General features: G+C 43.0%; 1 protein-coding gene across 22 annotated transcripts; it reads left to right on the forward strand.

The window, feature by feature from the left end:
* The first annotated feature begins 1,763 nt into the window (after positions 1–1,763).
* Positions 1,764–24,092, forward strand: PCBP2 (poly(rC) binding protein 2). 22 transcript variants are annotated; one of them, XM_082741551.1, is made up of 15 exons: positions 1,764–2,104; positions 4,470–4,612; positions 5,187–5,210; positions 5,302–5,334; positions 5,694–5,810; positions 7,468–7,599; positions 8,788–8,916; positions 9,924–9,998; positions 11,875–11,967; positions 13,137–13,178; positions 14,427–14,499; positions 15,006–15,044; positions 15,980–16,035; positions 16,937–17,106; positions 23,660–24,092. In XM_082741551.1, exons 2-15 carry the CDS (start codon positions 4,544–4,546, stop codon positions 23,694–23,696), a joined length of 1,089 nt encoding a protein of 362 aa, XP_082597677.1. In that variant the 5' UTR covers positions 1,764–2,104; positions 4,470–4,543; the 3' UTR covers positions 23,697–24,092. The 22 variants fall into 22 exon arrangements, with proteins under 22 accessions (XP_082597677.1, XP_082597681.1, XP_082597669.1 ...); XM_082741552.1 differs by having other exon boundaries at positions 1,788–2,104; positions 15,983–16,035; XM_082741536.1 differs by having other exon boundaries at positions 1,834–2,104; positions 8,788–8,915; positions 9,911–9,998.
* Positions 24,093–24,473: the final 381 nt, after the last annotated feature.

The following is a 24,473-nucleotide window of genomic DNA, read 5'->3' on the forward strand; positions in this document are numbered from 1 at the left end:
TGTTTATTTATTTAATAGAGATCACAAGTAGGGAGAGAGGCAGGCAGAGAGAGGGGGAAGCAGGCTCACCGCTGAGCAGAGAGCCTGATACGAGGCTGGATCCCAGGACCCTGGGATCATGACCTGAGCCGAAGGTGGAGGCTTAACCCACTGAGCCACCCAGGCGCCCCAAGAAAACATTAAAAATTTTTTTTTTAATTTAAGTAATCTCTACATATAATGTAGGGCTCAAAGTCCCAACCCCAGTATCAAGAATCTCAAACTCTTCTGACTGAGTCAGCCAGGTGCCCCCTCACACTTAAGAAAATTAACAGTACTTCCTAATATTAGCTAATATTCAGTTCACTGGATTTCCTTAATTGTCCCCAAAATATATAGCTACTTTTAAATTTTATTTTATTATTTTTAAAGATTTTATTTGAGAGAGAGAGCACAAGGGAGAAGCAGACTCCCTGCTGAGCAAAGAGCCTGAGGCAGGGCTGGATTCCAGGACTCTGAGATCCAAAGGCTGATTTTTTTTTTTTTTAAGATTTTATTTTTATTTATTTGACAGATCACAAATAGGCAGAGAGGCAGGCAGAGAGAGAGAGAGAGAGAGAGAGAGAGAGAGAGAAGGGGAGCCGGCTCCCTGCTGAGCAGAGAACCTGACGTGGGCCTCTATCCCAGGACTCTGGGATCATGCCCTGAGCCAAAGGCAGAGGCTTTAACCCACTGAGCCACCCAAGGGCCCCCCAAAGGCTGATCTTAACTGACTGAGCCACCCAAGTGCTCCCTGGGGTAGTTGTTTTGAAGACTATTCTACGTTTGTTGATTGTCTCCTTGTAGTGTGATGTATTTAACTTATTCCTTTAGCCCTCACATATTTCCTGTACATTGCTAATTAGGTCGAAAGGTTGGTAAGATTCAGATTAAACACTTTTGACAAAAATACTTAATAGACAATGCTATGTTTTTATTTTATCTCATCAAGGACCACATAATGTCAGTCTTCCTGCTATTAGTGTTGCAAAGTTTGATCACTTGGGTAAGGTGGTGATTATCAGATCTCTCCATTTTAGATGACTTTTTTTTCCCCTGTACAATTTGCCAGTAATGTGTGTGGTGATATTTGTCCCCATGATAATATCTCGTTCCCCTATCAGCCTGTCACTTAAAGTTTTGATGACTGATGCCACCGGCCTGAATGAATTATTTCCTTTTGGGTTGCAGAGTGGATGATGATTTTCTAACTCTTTCATTCTTACTACATTTATTAAATGGAAAGCTTTAAAAAAGAATTTTCCCTTATCAACAACGGATGAACTACAGTTCTTCCTAAGGGAGTAAATGCTTAATTCTTTTTTTTCAATTACTAATTTTCTGAGTAAGGAGTTGGTATAAAAGTTGTCTTCAGTGTGGCAAATTAGTTTTTTTTTATCTTTCTTTTCTTTTCTTCCTTTTTTTTTTTCTTTTGAGTATTACTATAGACTTCTGTGGTTTTTGCCGTCTCTTCACACCCATCTCTTCTCCCTCGTTTCCTTTATCCATGGCGACTGCCAACTCTCTCCTCACTCATGCCTGGGCTTTCCAATCAGCCCGCTAGGGGCCACTAGCTTCCTCCCTGTCCCTACGCTGCCGCTCTATCATAGACTTGGCTATCCACTACCAGGTGTTGTCTCACTGGTGCCGACGCTGTCCACGGAGCCGCTCTAGGCTGTTGGGAGGCCGTCCGCACTGCGTGGGGAAGGTTTGGACGACGCAGTCGCCTCGCCGGCCCCCGGGGCGGTTAGCGCTTCCGGGGTCGGAGGGTGCGCGGGGTTGAAAGCGGGCCGCTCCGCCCCGTCCCCCTCCCAGACCAGCAGAGGCAGCAGCCGGAGCAGCCGCAGCCTGCGCCCTCTCCCGCCCGCCCGCCCTCCGCCCGCCCGCCCGCCCTCCGCCGCCCTCCACCCGCCCCGGGGTCTCTTTCCCCCTTCCTCCTCCTCCTCCTCCACCCCCCCCTTCCTCCTCCGCCCGCCCGCGGGGCCCCCCTCGCCTTCCCGCCCGCCCCTATTGTTCCGCCCCCGGCCTCCCGCCCTTCCCCTTCCCGCCCGCTCCCCTTTTCCCCTCAGTCGCCTCGCGCCTGCAGGTAAGCTTCAAAATTCTCCCTCCGCCCCCAGCTATAGCTCTGTTTCCACTCTTGCCATCTTTCTCAGCGGGCTCCGGTTCTCGTCACGAGCCCCGGCCTCGCGTAGTACCGCGTGAGCGCCTACCCCCTCACTCTGGCTGGCTGGCCATTCACGCGAGGCCCTGGCTCAGGCGCGGCCTAGTAGGCCTCGCGCAAGGCCTACCCCCCTCCCCCCGCCTTTTCCCGGTGGCGGCTGCGCAGGAGTCAAGGAGGGCGCGCGCGCGGTAGGGGGGGCGGCGGTGGATTTGTTGGTTGAAGGGGGTGGGGGGGGAGGCGATGGCCGGCTTGCTGGCCGGGCGGGTGAGCGCGGCTCCCCGCGGGGGTCAGGCGCTGGCGCAGCCACACGAGGAGGCGCTACTAGTCCGGCCCCTCCCCCTGGATCGCAGCGCCCCCCCCCGACCGAACCGTTTATTTTTTTTTCCCTTCTCTCTTTTCTAGTGGAGGCATGGGGGGGGCATTTTTTTAATTGGAAAATGCTTGGATGACCGAGGGGAGGGGGGCGGCGGAGTTAAAGGGTAAACGGGCTCCCAGTTACCGAGTTATTCAGGACGTTCTTTCGGGGTAACGAATTTTGAAATCACAAAATGCCTGCCGATACAGACGCAGGCCGAGCTATTTATAGGAGAAGGGGTAATAGACTGCAGGATTAACAGCTGGATTGCTGGGATTGGGTACACTTACATTGACCCAGTCAGGAGAAAATGACAGGGATTTCTTGGATGTTTGGAGTTAGAAATGCAGCTTTGTGTAATCACGAAATGGCCTTCTAAAAGATTTTCAGTGTTCTTGCCCTTTCTTAGCTGCGTTATTCTGGTGTTTGTAAATTGATTTCTGTTACATTTGAGTGGAGATAAGCTAAACTGCCAGTATTGTACCATATCTCATTAAAAAGAAAAAGTCATTCTTACAGACATAACTCTTGTCTCCCCTTTTCCACTCTGCGCCCTCCCCCTCAGCACTGTTGTTTTTTCATGAGTGAAAAGTGTTGAATTCTGGGATTTTGCCAGCAGTTAATTCTATTTTGAAGATGGGGGAATGAGGTGCCTTGGGGAAGCAAAGCCCATCTTTTAAATTATGCTCTGGAGGTAACGGGTGGGGGGGGCAGCTTGCCATAAACAGAATGATCTGGCAGCAACTTAAAAACACTTTTTAAATGTTTAGGGATGGGCTTTGTGTTAGAGCAGAGTTAAAACGGTGGCTGGTTTGTGAAGGAGGAAAACTAGCTGTAGGAGAGTCATTGATGTTCAGTTTTGAAGGGATGGTTTCTAAAAATGTCACTGGAGAAATTTATCAACTTTGGAGAACCTTTTTAAAGCTAATGCTGTTAGGTCCTAAGGAGGTGTGGTAGGAAAAGGTATATCCAAAACCAGATTCTATTTCTGCATGTAATTTGTTACTTGAAAACTGAAATATTGGGAACATTGTTTCAGAGGCTAGATGGGGAAATAGCTTTCTTTGTAGGAAAGGTTGATTATTGCTCTTGCTTAAAACAGCTACAATAAATTTTTAGCAATACCATTTTTTTCCCATTGTTTTTTTTGGAAGAAAATTCAAGATTTAATAGATTTGAATAGATGGAGTAGTAACAAAGGTTAATACACAGAAGCAAGGAAAATTTTCAAACCTGAGTGGTTATCAAGTTGGGTTGGGAAAGGGGATAGAAGAAAGGACTCGGGCTGTACTTAATGTACTGAATGTTTTCCCAAAGGGAAATACGGAATCCCACCCTTCATAGAAGGCTTTCATAGATAATGCCATTTTCAGTGAGATGATTGATTTAAAACTTAATAAATTATTTGGTGTCATCTGTCAAGATGTGAAATTTTAATGTGAGAAACATCTCAATTTTTTAGCTACAAATTGTTGCGAGTAGGAAAACTTAGTGTCTTCTAGCTTTCAGCCTGAGCTCCTACCTAACAAAGAAGCAAAAGGTCATCTGCCTCTCTCTAGTTGATTAGTTTGAGGTTTGGCCTCATGATTTCCAGGTGTTTCTGTATCATGTCAAAGCTTATTCTGCTGAAGGACAAGTGCACATTCAGCAGTTCCCTTACAACCATTGCCGATTGAAGGAATCCTCATCCTGAGAGTCAGCAGAAACCCTTCCATTAAGGAGAGCAGACTGAAAAGTCGTCTTCCATACTCTACAGAACCTGAGCTGTAAATGGTTGTCATTAGTGCAGTTGTGCTGGGTATACACACGCTTGCCAATTGATAGGTTGTCATTCAAGGAGAAGAGTCCGGAAACATTGATAATGGTGAAAATGATTTTAGGAACTAATTCTCCTATTGTTTTCCCTTTCTGATTTTGGTCATGTTTGCTTTTCAGTTTTTGGCTTTCACCCCCATCAGTGACCAAAGACTTGACCACTCAAAGTCCAGCTCCCCAGAACACTGCTCGACATGGACACCGGTGTGATTGAAGGTGGATTAAATGTCACTCTCACCATCCGGCTACTTATGCATGGAAAGGTATGCACCAGCTTGGGAAATTGGGTCATAGTAACTGCTCAGGGAGAGGCCAGGAAGAGAGGGCATGCATCTTGGAGCTCATCAGATTAGCACTGTGGGGCATCTGGCGTTAGCACTCTTCTCTATCAGAGTAGATGAGAGTGTAGTGGGAAAATGGACAGACTTTAGTAGGAAGCTCCACTGAGCAGGAAAGGCTTAACTAGAGGATGGAGCCAAAGACTGTCTCATATCTTGAAAATAAGGTTTTGCCTGTAGAGATTGCTATAGCTTGTGATAAGTAGATCTCCTTGGCCCCGACAATTTTGGGAAACTTAAGGTGGGGGGTGGGAGGTGATGTATATGGTACTTTAAAAAATAACATCTTAAGCACAATAGCATTTAATTATTACTGCTTCATTATTCAGAATTTTTGGATATCTCATTTATGTTTTGAGCAAATACAAGAAAAAGCTCACCCAGTCCCCTTTCCTATAAATCTTAATTTTCACATTGCTTTGGACAGTTAAAAATTCCTTTTCATAATAATGAACACTTGGAGTTTCCTCTTATTTGATGCTAGTTTTTTCCCTTGCAGGAAGTTGGCAGTATCATCGGAAAGGTAAGACAGTCTCACTTCAACTCTAATTACTGTTTAGTCAGTCTGGGTTGAAATAGCATTTGGGGCTCACTCTTGACTTTTCCTCTTACAGAAAGGAGAATCAGTTAAGAAGATGCGTGAGGAGGTAAGTTATGTGGGGGGAGTTAAGGGAGTGTTAAGTTCTAAAGGCAAAAATTTTCTTATTAATGAGTGATTGCAAGGGGAAAGGTCTCAAAAGGAAAATGTATTTTTCTGGTTTGGTTATTTGTAACGGCATATAGTATGCTGGGAAATGTAGTTCCTGTGTCTTAGTTCACTCAAGCATTAAGGCAGCTACTGTAGTCTGAAGACAAACATGAGCAAGTGTTTGAAATAATGCTGAAATTGCCTTGAGTCAAAATAACATAGGCAGCTCCTTGCTTATCTTATTGGGGGGGGGGGCTGTTCTATATATACTCAGATCTTTTTGTCTTACTTAACCTCTCCGCCTTGTTTTTTATCCAGAGTGGTGCACGTATCAACATCTCAGAAGGGAATTGTCCTGAGAGAATTATCACTTTGGCTGGACCCACTAACGCGATCTTCAAAGCCTTTGCTATGATCATTGACAAACTGGAAGAGGTGTGTTGTTCCCTCTCATTCTGCACTTAGTCTTTGTTTTATTTTACTTTCGGGTGTTTTTTAAGTTTCATTTTTTTATTTAGAGTGTGTGTGTTTGCGCGCACGCATGCCCACCCTCAGAAGGGGAGTGGCAGAGGGAGAGGTAGAGAGACTCCTCAAGCCCATTCCTGCTGAATGCAGAGCCCACACGCAGGGATCAATCCAAGGACCTTGAGATCGTGACCTGAACTGAAATCAAGAGTTGGCTGCTCAGCCATCTGAGCCACTCAGGCACTCCTCCCCATGTAGTCTTCCTTTTAAAGTGCTAGACAGCTTAGTCATTTTCTGAGAACTTTTAAATCAAGGAAAAAATGGGTCATAAATATCTATGAGTCCTTCCTCCACTTTAGTGTCCCCCAAATCTGGCCATTAAGTGATTTAAATCATTAAAACAAATTGCTTGACTATTACTTGGTACTCAACATAAAAAAAAAGTGAGAAACTAGCATCTTTTATTTTCATTTTTTTTGACTGACCATTTTGAAGGTATGACAGTACTGTATTACTCAACATTACATTTCCTGATTTATAGTTGAGTGAATCTAAATGTGCTTTCTTTAGGTGCCTTGGTGAACACTACTGTATAGTATGAATAAATCGATACCTTTCAACCTTGGGTGTAGTTAAGTTTTTAAGAAAATGAGTCTGCTAATGTTGTGTCAGACCTGTATTTGCCTCCTCCCCTTCTTCAGTAATGCTGCTAGTGCTAATGCTGCATTTGACACCACAGGCAGAGGAGAGCTGTTGGCTGCTGCTTGAGTTGGTGGTTGGATACTTAATGGTGCCTGAAATTTTATCATGGCCAAGATCAGAAATGCTATCTTTTGACCTGCAGGGCCCTGCTAATCCAGATCCTGAAGCTTAAAAAACATTCAGAAGATCTATTCATACTTTAACTTGCCCTTGACTTTAAGGGCTTATGTTTAAGCACTTTCCAGGTCTAGCTATTACATAGAGATTAGGCTGAGAAGTGATGTTTTACACCACTTAATCCTCAGGAGGCTAAATTTAACTAGGTTAAAACATGACTTTTTGGGTGTAGCATATTGTTATGGGAAAGATGGTGGGCTTTGGAGCCAAATACAGTCATTTAATTTAAAAATCTCCAGCTTTTTAGATGTGATTGAATACTTGGCCTCAATTTCATTATCTGTATAATGGTAATATTACCAAGAAATTAAAATAATGATAGTAGAAATACACAATTTAATCTTCCCAGTTTTCTGGTAGAGCAGAATTGGTTCTTTGAATATTCTAGATTATATTGTTTTATCTTTCTTCTAATGTTTTATTTAATTTTGACTTTGATAATTGTTTTACTTTGCAGTCAGCTCTAATTTCCAGAACTAATAATCACTTTGCTTCCTACCACACTCCATCTTACCCCCTCCATGAAGGAAACTATATTTAGGGCTAATCCTGAAGAAATTTGTAGATGTTTTTATCTTTTCAGAAATCGTTGTTTTGGGAGGTGGGGAGGCAATATTTGAACTTTTGCTGATGGTAGATCATGACATATTTCCCTTATAAGGTTAAAATAGTTCTGTTATAGCAGTTCCGGGTCTCAGGGATCTGCTGAAACTTATATTCTTTTGTTCTGATAAATTTCTTTTTGAAGGACATCAGCAGCTCTATGACCAATAGCACAGCTGCCAGTAGACCCCCAGTTACCCTGAGGCTGGTGGTCCCTGCTAGTCAGTGTGGCTCTCTCATTGGGAAAGGTGGTTGCAAGATCAAGGAAATACGAGAGGTTCGTAACTTTTGTTGTTTTCAAAATATTTATTATAAATACGCTTTCTCTATTAATAGCTCTTAGTATGGCTAGGAGACAATACTGAGATGAATTAACAATATTGAGATGAATCCTGGATGGATTGGGAAGACAACATTGATACATACATAAAATGTAGGGTTTTTTTGTTTGTTTTTTTAACAATTCATATGTCCTAAGAAGTCAAGAAGGTTAATCAGAATTTCTAATAGGTGAACATGACCTGGTTTCTTTTGTTTTTGTTGTTTGTTTTTTGTGTATTTTAGAGTACTGTGCTGGGGGTTGGGGGGACAGAGGGAGAGGAAGAGAGAATCCCAGGCAGGCTCCATGCCCAGCGTGGAACCCAGTATGGAGCTTGATCCCACTATCCTATAAGATCATGACCTGAACTGGAATCAAGAGTCGGACATCTGACTGAGCCACCCAGGCGCACTGTTTCCATTTTTTAATTTGGCAACTTTTCCACCAGACTACGTAATTTTTTTCATGTCTAAGAAGATGAAAGTTTGATATATAATACCTTCTTGGCCTTGGCCAAACTCGTACTGAACAGCAAGGGAGAAATAAGGAGATATAGTAGAATGCAGTTGTAACTGTGTTCCCTTTGAAATTGTGGCTCTTACATTGAATTATGGAAGCTTTTAATAGTGTCTGGGAGTTACTAAATTGGATGTTGGAATGAAATTTGAGTGGCTTCTAAAGGAGTTTTTAGGAGCTTGACCATACATGCCAGGAGAGCAGGGATTTTGGTTTTATATATTCAAGCAACCTCGAATGGTTCCTGACACACAGAATGGGCTTGATAAAAATATTTATTTAATAAGAGAATGAAAAGTTGGTGTTACTTGTGGAGATTTTGTTTGATGGCCCGCGAAGCTACCATTAGCTGAAAGGAAACTGCCTAGAAGGGCCTTTTTCTTGAGAGCAGCTTAAATTTAGGCTGTTGTTCAGGTTTATTCTTGACTTTCAGAGGCTAATTTATTTATAACTGTGATTAAATAGTCCTATCTGGAATAAGGGAAGAGTGGGAAGGGAGAATAAAAAGGGTAAAATAGGAGATGGGATAAGTATCTCTACTGAGTGTTCAACTCTAAAATTGCTGCTTAGGGAATTGGAAGAGTATGAGCTGTTTTTATCTGATTTTTAAAATTTCTTTTTACCCCAAAGAGTACAGGGGCTCAGGTCCAGGTGGCAGGGGATATGCTCCCCAACTCAACTGAGCGGGCCATCACTATCGCTGGCATTCCGCAATCCATCATTGAGTGTGTGAAACAGATCTGCGTGGTCATGTTGGAGGTAAGCCCTCAGGCTCATGCTGAGAATGGGGGGTTATTCTAGGGAGACAGACTGCTCTATATTTAGTAAGACTAGAATTAGGTGAAGCTGTTAGAAGCTTCCAGTGGGGGTGGGGAAGAGGTTCCCTGAGTTCATATTTTCCTTCCCCCAACTTTGAGTTTTCTTACAGTCTGAGCAAAAATAGAAACTGTTAAGCAGTATGAACTTTTGGTTTACAACAATGCTAGTAGGGTTGGTAGGGGAAGATTGACTACTTGGACTGAGTGAACCAGAGATGTAACTGGGTTCTGAGGAACTGACTTAAGTTGCCTTTGGATTACAGTATTTTGGCTGTGAACAGTTTTGACGCATTCTTCAAATTAATTTTTGTGTTTTAAGGCAGGATTATAATCAAGATAGTTATATGGGAAAAAATTGACCCATAGTGATGTTTTTGAATGGTTTATGAGGTCCTGGTAGCATATGTTAGAATAGCAGAATTAAGGGAAAATCTTTTTAGAATTGTTAGGGAATTCATTCCATGTTGCATGAAAAAGGAAAGTAAAATTTTCAGAATGTTGACTGAACCTTTGAACTATTTCTTGACAGTGTCTATATTATCCTAGGGATAATACTGGAGTGTTTCATTTCCTATTTTGGCTTCATTTTTTACGTAGGCCAGAACGTAAGATACTTAATCACTGATTACATACGTACGCATAGAGGTTTGTCATGTTCATTAGGTTCACTTGAAAACGTGGAAATAATGCGTAAATTATTACAGGGGAATCTGCCTTGATGAGAATTAGTGTGAGCTGTGTAGTCCACGGACCCATCTTACTGCTTTAAAGGCAAATAACTACAGATGATTTGAGATTAGATCTAGCCAGAGACAACGTTGGTAGGTGAAGGGATGGAAATTAATACAGTTTTTAATTTAACTGATCTGTGTGAGCTTAAGCCACACAGCTGAAGCAGCTTTGAAACCTTATCTCTTTTTGTTTTTTTCCCCTCTGACTCTCTCCCAGTCCCCCCCGAAGGGCGTGACCATCCCGTACCGGCCCAAGCCGTCCAGTTCTCCAGTCATCTTTGCAGGTGGTCAGGTAAGAAAGTTCTTATTGGTGGGCTAGAATGAACGAGGATTATATTTGAAATGTCAACTTTGCCAGCAGCACACCAGGCCACTCTGCATGCTTGCTGAAACCTGTATTCTGGCCATAGTTTGCCGTGCTTTTGGTTTTATTTTTTTGTACTGGAGAAAGCTATGAATGCCAAGCCCTTACTTAATTTTTAGCAGACAATGGGAGTTTTGTAGGCACTCGGAAGGGGGAGTTTACTTGGTGATTTAAGGTGGGTTGGGTTAGAAGAAAGGGTTAAATTGCCTTGGTGTCACCACTACTCTCCCTGTCCCCCCCCCCACCCACACCCCATCCATGCTTTTTTATGTGTGGGGTGTTCTTTAGAGGTCTGAATAAAAATAGCAAAGAACTGGACCTCTGAAGGAGATTCTGGATGGTGGTCTCAAAATTGGGGGGTCCTAAACTTGAGTGTCCTACAAACTTCCCTTCCCCCCACCTCACCTCCCCTACTCCTACCCCTTCACTCCCAAACTCCAGTGAATTGTTTTCCCAGGCTCTTAACCTTATAAACGCTGGTTTGAATCCACATGGGATAACTGAAACCAGCCGGGGTGAGGGTTCAGTGTGCGAGAATAGAAGGGGGAGAGCATGTTGGGTTGTGGTGCTATGACCTTTGGTGTTAGAGTAAGAACACCAAAGCACCCCCTTGGCCTCTTTCTACTTCACCCACCTAAACTCTTGATCCTTGGCACATGGTTTATTCTGAAGTTAGATTTTTATGACAGGAGCATGGATCAGAATCATGGTAGTTTTATGCGTTGCTGGTTAGCATTTAAGGAGTAGGTAGGTCAGTTTTGTAAATGTTGGGGTTCAGGATGAAATAGAGATCTACATTTTGGTGGCTTCCTAAGCAGGTGCATTGCTCAAAATGCCTTTTCCCAGTTAGGAGCTGGCCTGTTAAAAGCACACTTAATTCAGTTAGTTCCATCTTTTCTTTGAATTGGGGGAAGCATAAACTTGAAGTCCATCTCATTCACATTCTGTTGTGAGTTGGCATAAAACAAGAAGATTCTGGGGACTTAGTTTGTCATGTGCTTCTGGGAGCTTTTGCAAGAAATCATGTTACAGTGTTAACCTTGAGACAGTTTAGTACCTTGCTTTCTACAAACTGGATTGGTCAAAGGGTTCTGTTAGTCTGGATAGTCAAGCAGGATAAACAAAGGCCCAGAGTCAGTATAGCAAGGATGCTTAGCCTTAGGAGTTTTCCCTTCTCCCCAGGAACTCTAGGTTCCTGCTCTTCCTGGATTCTTCCACTCCCATTTGGGATTATAAAGAATCCCATGCTGTGTAGCAGCAGTCCTCTCTATAATTCTTTGTTTCCCTTTCCTTTCCTCTCCTCCTCTTTCCACTTCCCACTTCTTACCTCTTTGCTTCCCCATCTCCCTCCCTCCCTCCCTCCCTCCCTCCTCCCTTTATTCAGTTGACCACCCTCTAAAGGCTTAAAGCTTCTTTCATGAGTGGCCCTGATTATTCCCATGGCCTTTTTAAATGGACTGGTTCATGCAACGTCCACAGATGGACCTGTATCTTTTGTTCCTTTGTGACAAAAGTGGGCTCTGTAGGGGTTCAACTTAATCCCACATGACCAGTAGCTGGCATCAGCTCTGTTGCCCCATCCCTCCATTCTTACTGAAAATAGTCCAATTGTGCAGTGTGATACCTGCCACAAGGTAACTTTTTTTTTTTAAATTCACTGATTGCAGCTCGTTTCAAATTGTGTCGTGAGCTCCTTTTTAAAGGAAAAGAGAAAATTAAACAACTTTTTTTGTGTGAATTTCATGCTGGTGACAAGGTGCCGGATTGACAGCCCTGGAGACTGAAATCCTCTATTTATCCACAGGACAGGTACAGCACAGGCAGCGACAGTGCGAGCTTTCCCCACACCACCCCGTCCATGTGCCTCAACCCTGACCTGGAGGGACCACCTCTAGAGGTGAGAGGGGATGTTCAGTCTCCAAGGCTCACTCAATCCTTCCGCCTCAGCCGAGACTGCCAACACGCGGGGGGCCAGTGGCGCTGGTGATTTTTGTGCTGTGGACACCACCTGTCCACGGGGACCTGGACTGACCCCCCCACCTCATTTCACACAGGCCGCGTAGCCCACCAGATGGTAACACCAACTCTCTTTTTTTTTTTCCCTTTTTTTCCTTTTTTTCTTTTTTCTTTTTTTTATTTTTATTTTTATTTTTTTATTTTTTTTTATTTTTGTTGTTGTTGTTCAACCCCTCTTCCCCATCTCCCACTCTTCCTATCCCATTTTCACCTTCTACCCCAACCTGGGTGCAGTTTTGGGGGTACTGGCCACTGTGATGTGAAAAGCTTCACATCCCGTTAACCAGCCACTCCTTCCCCTCCCTTCTTGTTCCTTCTCCTTGTCCCCCACCCCGTTGCCCTGAAGACCCAGCTCCCTTTTTGGAGGTTATGGTGTGGGGGGAGGAGGGTGTAGTGGGAGCTGCAAGTGCCTTTTATGGAGGGGGAGGTGGGAGAAGGTGCAGGGTTTAGCACACAGTAATTTGTTTTCATTATTTATTTATTTATTTATTTATTTTGCATTCTTGTGGTCAGCTCCCTAGTGTTAGGTACTCAGCTAGCTTCCAGTGCATTTAAGGTCTTTAGGCAGATGCAGAGAAAAAAAAGATAGGGAAAGGGAAGTGTTTCAAAATATGTCACGCAGGTTTGTGCAAAACAAATCATTCATGTCACCATGATTGGTATATAAGGGTTGGGGTGGTTGAGGGAAGAGACCATTTTCCTCCTAGGCTGTGTTGAATATAGGGAAAAGAAGGGGGTTTGGTCAATCGAGGCATTGCTTAATCCCACTTCCCACCTTTCTATTAAGAAACGTGTGTTTTGCCTTTAATTGCAGGGAACATGGCTCCCTTCATAGGTTTCCTGGAATAAGGCATCATATTTAGGTTTCAAGGGCGGCCAACTCAGGCCTCACTGTGATTATGAGATATCACCTACTGCCTCAGTCTCTGACCTCCCCCATCTCTAGTTCAACTCTGGCTTCCTGGCTAGTTGAAATCCGTCTCCCCTTCTCCCACTGGGTGGCTGTCCGTGATTGGTTTTTTAATAGGAACTGTTTTCCTCCTTTTGTAGGCCTATACCATTCAAGGACAGTATGCCATTCCACAGCCAGATGTAAGTTTTGTTTTCGCTTCTTGTTTTGAAAAGCTCCCTCTCCCATCCAAAATTGTTTTCACTCTTGTATATAGGCAGAAGTGAGTTGGGTCTTAAACATTTACAGTATTGTTTCCCTCACAAGGTGAAATGAGCCCCATATTTTGGCCCTTAAATAATCTTTAATCAGGGCCACAGTAGCACCTTGTTTGCCTTTTGACATACTCACTGGAAATTGGAATTCAGCAGATTATTAGATTCTGCTTTACCCCATGTTCCATATTATTCTATCTGAAAGAGTTCCATGCTGTATTGTCATTTGTTGTTCCAGGGCACAGTTTAAATTGACAATGGACTGACTGTGCATCTCTTCAGAGAGTCTTTTCCATGAGTGGGGGGAGTGGGAGGTTGGGCTTGTCTTTGGGTACTTCTCAGTTTGAGGTGACAATTTAAAAAGCATCTGCATGGGTGGGAAAGGGGCTTATTTTGCACAGGGAGGGATAAGAAGCTGAATATTTGGGGATTCAACTTAGTAAAAAACCTTTCTTGCCACTAAATACTCCTTTTTAAAAGCGCTAATATTCAGACTTCGTCTCTACACTTTCTCTGTCATTACTAACCCTTTCAGGTGCTGAGCATTAGACTTGGGAAGTTGGGTTTGGTTCTTGGTCAGTGCTTGGCGCAGGAAGGGAAGTAACCTTTAGGAGGGATTGTTTTACAACAGCCAGGATAGTTTGTATAGGTGAAGAAAATTAGCTGTAGAAACCCACTGGGTGGGGGGGTGGGGCTGAGCCCAGTTTGGTTTCATCTTAATCTCTCTCCTTGCAGTTTCCCTGCCCTCTCATCTCCTTCCCTTGTCCCAGTACTGACAACCCTGCATGGTGTGTTTTCCCTAGCACCACTGCACAGTTTGTTTACCTAGCCTGTCTGTGCTTGTCCCTGGGGCAACTGTTGCAATGGCTGCAAACACCTTCATTATTAGCCCACAAGGGGATGGTTGTCGGGCAGGTGCTGCTGCTTTTCTTTTCACACACCCAAGATGCATTCATTCTTTTGTATTGATGCCCTTTCTACTTCTCACCCTTAACTTCATATTCTGCCCACCTCCAGGATTGTGGTTATATAAGCCCCATCTTTACTCTGTTTTTGTAGTTTTAGTGGTAGACTCAACTTTGGGGATCAGGAGCTCTGCATTTTCGAGTCTGAATGTGCTTGAGCCCTGGCTCTGTTACTCTTCTAATGCTAGCCTCTCCTGTTTCCTCCCTACAGTTGACCAAGCTGCACCAGTTGGCAATGCAACAGTCTCATTTTCCCATGACGCATGGCAACACCGGATTCAGTGGTATGGATACCTCAGTGTTTATTTCTGTAAGGTGTAGTGCAAGACAGAGGCCAGCCCCAAGGTCTCAGTTTGGCATCTGTTTAAAACATACTTCGTTACCCAGCATCCTGCTGGTTTAAAGTTGCCTGTCTTCTATCACTAAACCGAAGGAGGTAATGTGTTTGTTAACTTGGTTTTCATTTGGGATGAGTTATTCTTTTAAAAAAAAAAAAAAAAAAAAAAGGCCCTGGAAGGTTTGGGGTGAGGTTTGGGGATGCTTGTCAGGCAAAGGGTAGGCTGATATTTCTTCCCATCCTCACTGCTGCCCCTTTGATCTGATTGGCACCCCCTTTCTCTCCGCCAGCTATTCAGAGATCTGGGTAGAAAATCCATTTGTGCCAAATTGTGTAGTGGTTTTTGGTTTTGTTTTGTTTTGTTTTTGGGGCTTTTTTTTCTGTATAAGGAATAACTTGTCCGATAGGGTTAGGATGAGACCACCAAACTCATTTTCACTTGTATCTTAACAGGCATTGAATCCAGCTCTCCAGAGGTGAAAGGCTATTGGGGTAATGATTAAAAAAAAAAATCTGTAGTATTCTACTGTTATATTAATAAACTGGTGGGAGTCTTGTTTCACTGCCCATGACATACCAGCAAGATGCACATGGCAGAAAGGAGCTGAGAGAGCAAAGGGGTGGGCCTGGTGCCCCTGAGGGTCCCTTGATGGATCTGGCCAACCCCCTTCTAAAAATGTTGGGTTTAGCAGCCACAGCTAAGAGTAGGACTAGCTTTGAGAATTAGCCAGCCAGCCTGGTTCTCTCCAGGTGTTAGTATTATTGATGGGTATGGGTGTTTGCTGATATGATTTTTTTTCTTTTTCTTTGGAAAACAAAATAAAAACCAGAACAAATTACTGAGCAATTGAGGGAAAGACAGGGAATAAATCTGGAGAAATGAACTTCCCTCACCTGGCTGCCATTTCATTTTCTTTGACCTTGAAGTGTAGGTTAGGATTGGGGGAGGTGTTAATCTGATACAGGTATATTTAAAGCAACTCTGCATGTCTGCCAAAAGTCCATGGTACCCAGTAACAGGCATGATATTGGCACTGGTGCTAGTGAGCATCAGGTGAAATAAAATTGGAACACAACAGCAGCAGGAAATCTTAAGCAGAAAAGGGGAGCAGTGCAGAAGGATTTGGTTAGATTTTGGTCCTACCACATTCCCTTGCTCCTTGCTTCCATCCCCTTAACACCCTAATAGGCTGGGCTTTGCAGGAAATGGCATGAAATCAGCTCTTCTGAGTTTACAGAGGAACCTTTCCAGCATTATTTCTGTACCCCTTTCCCCCTCTTTCCTCCTTGGAGGCTTCCAAGTTAGTGATGAATCCCAACAGCCAATGCTGGGTTTCCAGTTTGTTTTCTTCTGTTAGGTTTATGTGCAAATCAGTGGGGGTTTGTTTGCTATGCATTGAACTTCCTTGCTCTCTTCTGTCTTTTAGCAGGTTTGGATGCATCTGCTCAGACTACTTCTCATGAACTCACCATTCCAAATGATGTGAGTATGATTAATAGGGTTGCATGGGATAAAAATAAGAGAGTCGATATAGTGTCATGCCATTCTTGAGGCCTAGTGGGGAAGGACATGGTTTTTTTCCAGATCCCGAATTAAACATTTTAAAAGCATGTAGAATCATAAATAAAAACTGATGGAGAAAATGGGTAAAACTGTTGTGTTGAGGTATCATGAGGTAGAAAGAACCATTTTTGTCTCAGATACAAATTCCCATTGGCTTTAGTTTCTTGGATGATCCGAAGCCTTATCCTTAAAGGAGGGGCCATTGAATGAATGTTCTGTCCAACATGATAGTTGCTAACTGCATGTGGTTGTTTGAATTGTGAGAATAATAATATCAATTTCTCAATCTTACTAGCCACACTAAAGGTTTTCAATGATTACGTGTTATTAGTGTCTACAGTATTGGACAGTGTGAATGTATACCCATTTTTTTTTTTCACAAAGGCAAAAATGTTATAAATTAGGCAGAATTCTTAGCAGTATGTGAAAATGGTAATCATAGCATGGTAAGTTTAGGCATCTTTGTTGCCAGAAACCAGAGACCTTTATTATCCCTAGCCATGAGAAACTGATTTGTTAGCATATTGGCTCTGCTTTATTTTGTCTTTGGATTGGTACTCTAGGAAATGAGCTAATGCTCCTCAGAGTCCATGAGCTAAGAGTTGGCTCTGACCTGTGGTAGTCAGACAAAATAGGGCAAGACTGGAGATGCAATCTAGAATCAAGTTATTTAATCAGGAGTGGGTATGTAAGATGCAGATAGTAGTTTCAGTTACCATTATTGTGGATCCAAGCTGTAGAAGACTAGAGGGGTGGGATGGACTTCGTGGGCCTAGCCATGCATCTCCTAATTTTGGTATGCCTTGTTTCTTTTATGCAGTTGATTGGCTGCATAATCGGGCGTCAGGGCGCCAAAATCAATGAGATCCGTCAGATGTCTGGGGCGCAGATCAAAATTGCGAACCCAGTGGAAGGATCTACTGATAGGCAGGTTACCATCACTGGATCTGCTGCCAGCATTAGCCTGGCTCAATACCTAATCAATGTCAGGTAAGTGTTCCTTACCTACCTTTTGTCTTATTGTTGGTAACACATTAATGTGTGTGTTGGGGAAAACAACAGTGTATTATTAAATGTGGGAGTATTTGGGGGATGGGAGTGGGGATGGATGGAGATAGCAATAAAGTCTTGCCCTACTTTGATCCATTCTTAGTGTAGCAAGCAGAAAAAGTAACAAGATTGGAATAAATTTGTTCGGGGGAGGGGAATAGAATGCTTGGCATTTGACTTGACAGTTTTAGGCATGGAAACAGTGGAGCACATTTTCACTAGTAGCGTAGTGCTCTGGCTGGAGCATCCATACTAAGAAGCAGATGTGGGTCTCTTGCCGTACATACCCTAGACCAATATTTTACAGATGGAGGTTAGTCTCCAAAGTGCCCTAATTGGAGTAAGGATAATGAAGTAGTAATGTGACGGCAAGGCAGTTTCTAGGAAGCAGTGATTACCATTTATTCTGAAAACATAGATTTTTCTAAAGTTGCAAATGTGTTCCATTGTTCAGGGCTTGTGGGAAAGGGGAGGCACAGGTTTTGGACGACTATTTCAGAAATTCCTAGCCTGTTCTTTGGGGTTTTTTGTTTTTGTTCTTGTTTTTTTTTTTTTTTTTTTTTTTTTTGTTTTGTTTTTTTTTGCCACCATCTCATACCATAATGGCTTCCTGAGGTTTTATTCTCCTCACCCAAACCTAGCTGATGTTACTGCACAGGGCAGCCAAAGTGGAGCTGTTTTAAGTCGGGGCGGGGTGGGGGGTGAGCATCCTACAGAGCATTCATATTTCTTGCTTTCTCAGCACATATGCTTCAGTCACGATCTTAATTGCTTACTAAAGTGCTAAGCCAGGGTTAGCAGTCCATTTCCCCAGGGGGCTTAGCCATCTTTCTCTTGTAGATTTTTGTCTAGTTCTCACTTACTCTGTCACAACTGTTCAGTTTCTGTTGTGCATAGAACGTGTTCTGAGTTCCTGAATCTAGGGCAAGGGAAAGGAATTCCTAAGTGTGAAGTCTGTTTTGTTATTCTGCTTACACTGACTTTGTAATTATTCCATTGTCTTTTATCTCCTGGTTAAGAATTTATCAGTTCCCCCATGGTTTTGACTTTTGCCCTAAGCCTTTTATAATGCCTTGAGGTATTGACTAGTATCTATGTAGGGAAGATTTCATGTGTCTGGATCTGCTTCAGCTACCAAGCACATCAGATTCTTCATGTTCATTAGGAAATGGTAGTAAGCTTTGTGTAGAGGCTGTTTGCAAAGGTTTTTCTTGTTTCTAATTGGGATATGGGTAGGGCAGGTCTTAGGTGGTGAGATTCATGTTGTTGGAAGGTGGGGATTCTTGTCTTCTGCTTGGGTAGGCTTACACTAAATACTGTCAGGTAGTGCTTAAATGGAAGCAACTTGTTTGACCTTAGGTCATAAGGAAGCAGAACATGTCCACCTGAGTTTCCGGATTCAGTTGCTCTCCAAGGATCCTCCTTGGAGGATGGCTGGCCATTTAGGGTTGTCCCGTTTCATGAAACTGTCCAAACTATGAGTTTGGGTCACAACTTTGTGAGGCTTCATTTAACACCAAAGCAGAGATTATACATGCACAAAACCTAATCTTCACTCTCCCATCTTAGCCAAGTTTGAATCCAAAAGCGAGCTGGTTTTATTACTACCAGGCAAGAAAGATTTCTCTGCTTTCAGGAATGGATTTTGAGCATTTCTGCTCTTACTCTGTCAGTGTGGGTCCTTTCTTTATCCCTACTTTATGGATTGTAACGTCTCTGGACTTCAGTAAACAAAATGGAATCTTAAGAGGAGGGGTCCTGCCCTTGAAGAGTTAATCTTGTGGCTAGGTTGTCCAGACAGTCTTTGACAAATACTGCGGTTCTGGCTTAGATGGGTGGGCGTTCGGAAGGTGCTGGTCATTAGGCTATTTGGACTTCACTTCAGGAGTCTGAGGCGTATTTTCACTTTTTTAAATGAGTTTTTCGGGAGTGCTTGAGTATCTTTCAGTTCTGTGAGGTCTGTATGAGAAGTATGTTTCGTGAAAAACAAAGGGCTTTTTTTCCTCACCCCCACCTCTTACAGAAAGGAAGCTTTCCTAGTTGTTATCTACACTTTTGTTCTCAGCATTTTTCTTTAAAAAGGCTACATTCTTTCAAGTTGAAATTAGTGACCTGCTTCGGTTTCTTGTCCTTTCCCATCCTGGTACATTGGTTCATTTGTTGTAGAAGATGGAAGCACACTTCAACATTAGGGGGGAAAGTTTCTAATTCTATAGAATAATATTCTACACCTTCTCAAGGGATTGGTGAGTGTAACATTTTTGTTCCTTGTTCGGAGATTGCTCTAAATATTCTTTCATTTTCTACTTTGAAATCATTTCTTTCTGACTTCTGGGTTGCATCCACGTGTCAGATACATGGAAGTGTGTTTTGTGTGATTTCTTTTCTCAGTCTGTCCGCTTTTTCTTCACCATAACAGTTTTATATAGCCTTGTGGAATGGGATTTGGTAAAGTGTACATTTTTTTAGAGGGTGGGACACAGACCGAAAGAGGGGCATTTTATCACAAGTTGGTATTAGGTCTTCCTAATTTGCAGCCAGAGGCACTTAACTGATAACAAGCGGTTTTTGTCCTGTACTTTATCCCTTTTGTGGTCTTCCCTTCCACCCACCCTTTTTTTTTTGTTCCTTTTTTCCTCTGTTACAGTTTAGAAAACGCTAAACCCTCCTCCCAGGCAGCCTCCGTCACGATCCCTGATCACCTCAGCATCAACCTCTCTCAACCCTCCACCCCTTCTTCTTCTTCTTCCTCCTCCACCACCACCCCCTCGCTCGCCACAGCGGGGACCTCCGACGCACCCTCCAGCCTCCCCAACCCTCTTCCGACCGCCCCTTGTGTCTCCAGTCTGCTTGGCATGAAACCCATCCCTCTCCTGGCTCTAAATGTTGTGTCTGCTGCTAAGGGGACCGGGGCTTCTGCTACCACCACCACCACCTCTGCCGTGCCATGTGTAACTAACAAACTGAAAGGCGAGAAACAGAGATTCTCCCCCTACTGATTGAGTATCTTGAGGTACCCCCTCAAGTACTTCTTGGTTCATTTTGTTTTTCTTTGTTAACATTGGTGAGAACCAAACAATTGTGAGCTTGTGATCGTTTCCTTTTTACTATTTGGGGCATAACAGGGTGGGGGTGGGGGTAATGGTGACCTGGGGTTAGGGTTAGGCCATTTCATCTGAGTGCCTGTTTCAGAGTCTGACTTGTTGAATTCTTTATCTAGAGCCACAGTTCTTGCTCTTCTTTTTCATTCTGTTACTTTTTTGTAGCTTTATTCTGCATTGCAATATAACAATGTGTTAGGCTCTGTGTTAATGAATAAAAGCTGCTCCGTTAACCCCCCCCTTTTTTTTTTAATTATTTAATGGTTAAGTTATCAGCAGGCCGTCATGGCCAGATATGTGTTTCTAGCTGTAATAAAGTTGCCACAGTAAGAACTTTAGTTGACTGTGTGCTGTGAAGGGTGACGGGGTGGGCACTTGTGACTTGTGGCTGCTCAACTAGGGAGTCTGGAACGAGGACTTGGGCCTGTTTGTGTCCCTGGTTGATTCAGTAGCAGTCCTTTGTCATTCCCCACAAAAGGAGATGGGCCAGTAGCAGGTTACAGCCTGAGGGTGTTCCTTAATTGGCATTAAGATGCTTTAGTAAAAGACCAGTTTCTCTGACTTCTCAAATCCCTTACCTTGCCAACAGCAGCAGGTAACAAGGGGGTGCATCCCAGGATTGTTGCCTCTGGTGAGTGGTTACTGTGAGAATCTTTTATAGAGCATACATATAAAGAAGTTACTTCTTGACCTAGAATGGGAAGGCAAATTGGAAAAAGTAATAAAAGTTGACTGGCTTTTGTCTGCATTTCTCTGAATGAGAAGTATCCCTCTTCCTATGACACTGGGTAAATCTTGAACAAACCAGCCTGTAACATCATCCGAAATTTGACAGGATTCTCTAGTTATCCCATACCCACCCTGATTACCAAGTTCCTTTACCCTTCCTTCCGTTCCCTGTTCCTGTCTCCCACCAGCCCTCTCACAAGTAGAGAATTATAAACTTAGATTTAGAAGGAGCCCTTAAGATCAACTGTAACTCACCAGTCCCCTCACTTACCAGATTTAAAAAAGCTTTGGAGAATTTAAATTCACAGATCACATGAGTGACTAATCTGCACTAACAACTTGTGCTTCACTTTTAACTCAAGTGTACTTTATCTCCCTGGAGTTAATTTTCCTTGTCCCAAGACCACAGCTCACTCTCCACAAAAGACTAGAAGTGCTGTAGGTGGGATGGCAGAAGGCCTCTCATGCATGGTCTCCTATTCACCCTAAATGCATATGGCTCTTCTTATTCTTAGGGCATTAAGATAATGAGATTTTTTTCTGTTGACCTTTTCTCGCATCTCATTTGGTTTACATTATTAAAAAAAAAAAAAAAAAACAAAAAAAACAAAACCTAATTGCTGATAAGTATTGCAGCGTGTCATCTCATGGCGTTGTGGTCTCTCAGTCCCACATTTGGCCTGTGAAATTAGTGTTCCTTGTCCCGAGTTTGCACAGAGGAGCAGCCTTCATTTCATTGTCCAGATAGTTTCCTCTTGTTAGTTGTTGGTGCTCCTTTTTCATATGGTCCAGCTCTCCCTTAATAAACTAACTCTTTCTCTAGTTAGGACTTTATTCTGCCTGTACCCTCTCCCCCTAGAGACCAGATTTTTATTTTATCTAGTTCTTGAATAGACGGCCTCTTTACCTAATGAGTGCTCTCTAACGGAGGAGTGCAGGGAAGGAGGCAGATGCCAGCTGTGCCACCATGATCTCCAGGGGTATTGGTGTTAAAGTTTTAAAAACTTTTTGAGTTCCCTATGTGGTCCTTATTATTACAGACTCCTTAGCATGGTACTCTGGTTGGGTTTTCCCTTCTTGCCACCTTCCCACCCCCTGCCTTAGTCCCTGCTTAGGCTGTATATAAATTCTGGATAGGTTTTTTTGTTTGTTTGTTTATTTAAGATTGTATTTATTTGGCAGACACGGCGAGAAGAGGGAACACAAGCAGAGGGAAGTAGGAGAGGGAGAAGCTGGCTTCCATCTGAGCAGGGACTCCCCTTGCGGGGCTCCATCCCAGGACACTGGGATCATGACCTGACCCGAAGGAAGACACTTAATGACTGAGCCACTCAGGAGCCCCTAAATTCTGGATACTTCTTTTTGAGCTCTTTTTCTTGCCTGAGTACCATGACCTTCTTGCATGAACTTAATTTTCTTTTAGGTCTTAGACCGGAATTGTTCCAGCAGCTCCATCCTGAACCTTCACTCCTCACCACTCTTAGGTTCAGGACTTACTGCTTATTATGTAGCCCTAGGTCATCCTATTTTGAGATTGGCAAGAATCTGCCACCTATAAAAGAACTAACTATTCCCTCTTTATGCTGGGGTAGAAATACCATTTTAGACTTAACATACAGTTTGTTGCTGAAGGACCTGTTTCCTGGTTCTCGGGTGTTGTGTTGTCCTTCCTCACCCCCCACCACCTTGGCTTTGCATTGTTGTGGAAGGCAGAGATGGCAGAATACCATTCATTTTGTTCTTGACTAGATACCACAAATAGGTTATGCCAGTTAGTTGAAAAGCCTCATGAAATAAACTTATGAATTGAAATGGAGTCTTACACAATTAGTTCTATTCAGAGTGGGGGCTAAAACTTGCTGGGTGTGTAATACTCAGTGAAGCAGGCTATAAATACCTAAACAGTCCTCCTTCAGAGTTCAGAATTGGGTTCCAGGACCTCAAGTGATAAGATCTATTTGTGACAGAAAGGCACTGTAGCTGGCTGGGTATGTCTGAATGGAGAGTTTAGCTTGAGGAGCCCAAAGCTTTGGGAACTTCTAGAGTGAACCAGGGAATTGTTGAAACATGTTGGCTTCTGCTTTTTAAGTCTGAAGGCGATAGGTTGGGTGTCATTCTTATACTTAGTATACTTGCTCTTCCCTTTTTAACATCCCCTAGCGTTTAAAACTATTATTATCTCTTAGTGGAATAATTCTTCACAATGCTAGAGAAACCCAGGACGGAAGCCTTTGTGACTCTGTTGCTCTGTCTCAATATTAGCCTCATGAGGCTACTTTCAGATAAAGGTTTCCTAAACTGCTTTCTATCAGTAGCTTGGGAAGAGCTAAAATAAGCCCAGTAAAGAAAAGGTGCTTCTGTGTAGTAGAACCCTGTAAGAGGAGGTTTTAGTGTGTGGCATATTTTTGGAAAGCATCTAACATCTCCCAGATACTCCAAAGCACTTCATTAAAGGAGCACCCACAGTTGGTAACAAGAGTCTGTTTCCTTCAGTTCTGGGATAATTTTCCTCAGAAAGCTTGGATTACAGGGGTTACAGAGTCATGGTACAAATTAATCCAAAAAATCTTAAAATGTCTCCTTTGACATTGAAAGTTTCAGAGAGGTGCAGCTGGGCATTCAAAAAACTAACTTTGAGTTCTTGTTTATTTTTTGTGTTACAGGCTTTCCTCGGAGACGGGTGGCATGGGGAGCAGCTAGAACAATGCAGATTCATCCATAATCCCTTTCTGCTGTTCACCACCACCCATGATCCATCTGTGTAGTTTCTGAACAGTCAGCGATTCCAGGTTTTAAATAGTTTGTAAATTTTCAGTTTCTACACACTTTATCATCCACTCGTGATTTTTTAATTAAAGCGTTTTAATTCCTTTCTCTGTTCAGCTGTTAATGCTGAGATCCATATTTAGTTTTATAAGCTTCTCCCCCCCCCCTTTTTTTTGGCTCATGAATTTTTTTTTTCTGTTTGTCATGGAAATGTAAGAGTGGAATATTAATACATTTCAGTTTAGTTCTGTAATGTCAGGAATTTTTCAAAAAAATTAAAAGATGGACTGGAGCTTTTTCTTTGTGAATAGAAACTGGATGCCACAGTGATTCATGTGGGTTTTATTCCTGTTGTCTTGCTGTTCTTTTTGCACCTTTTATGCCTCATAGGACAAGGACCCTGCTTGGGTTTTGAATATAAGCCTTTATTCCAGTTACGATGTTTTCTTCTGTTTTACCAATCCATCTTTTTTTTGTAGCCCTTGAACCAATTTTCCCTTGAGCCTACCTTGCAGAGTAACCAAATAACATCCAAGCTAGCCGTGTGCCCTTTGTCCGAAAGTTTGGAAGAGGGTTACATTTACCTAGGACTTGTCTGCAAAAAATAGGAAAGCACTTCCACTGGGTGGGAAAGGGGCTGGGGAAGGATGCACGAGCATACTGTGGGAGCAGCTGAATGTGTGTGTGTCGGACTGGAATTCAGGTTGCTGA

The sequence above is a fragment of the Mustela nivalis genome, assembly GCF_964662115.1.
Source record: "Mustela nivalis genome assembly, chromosome: 7".
NCBI classification, from domain to species: Eukaryota; Metazoa; Chordata; class Mammalia; order Carnivora; family Mustelidae; genus Mustela; species Mustela nivalis.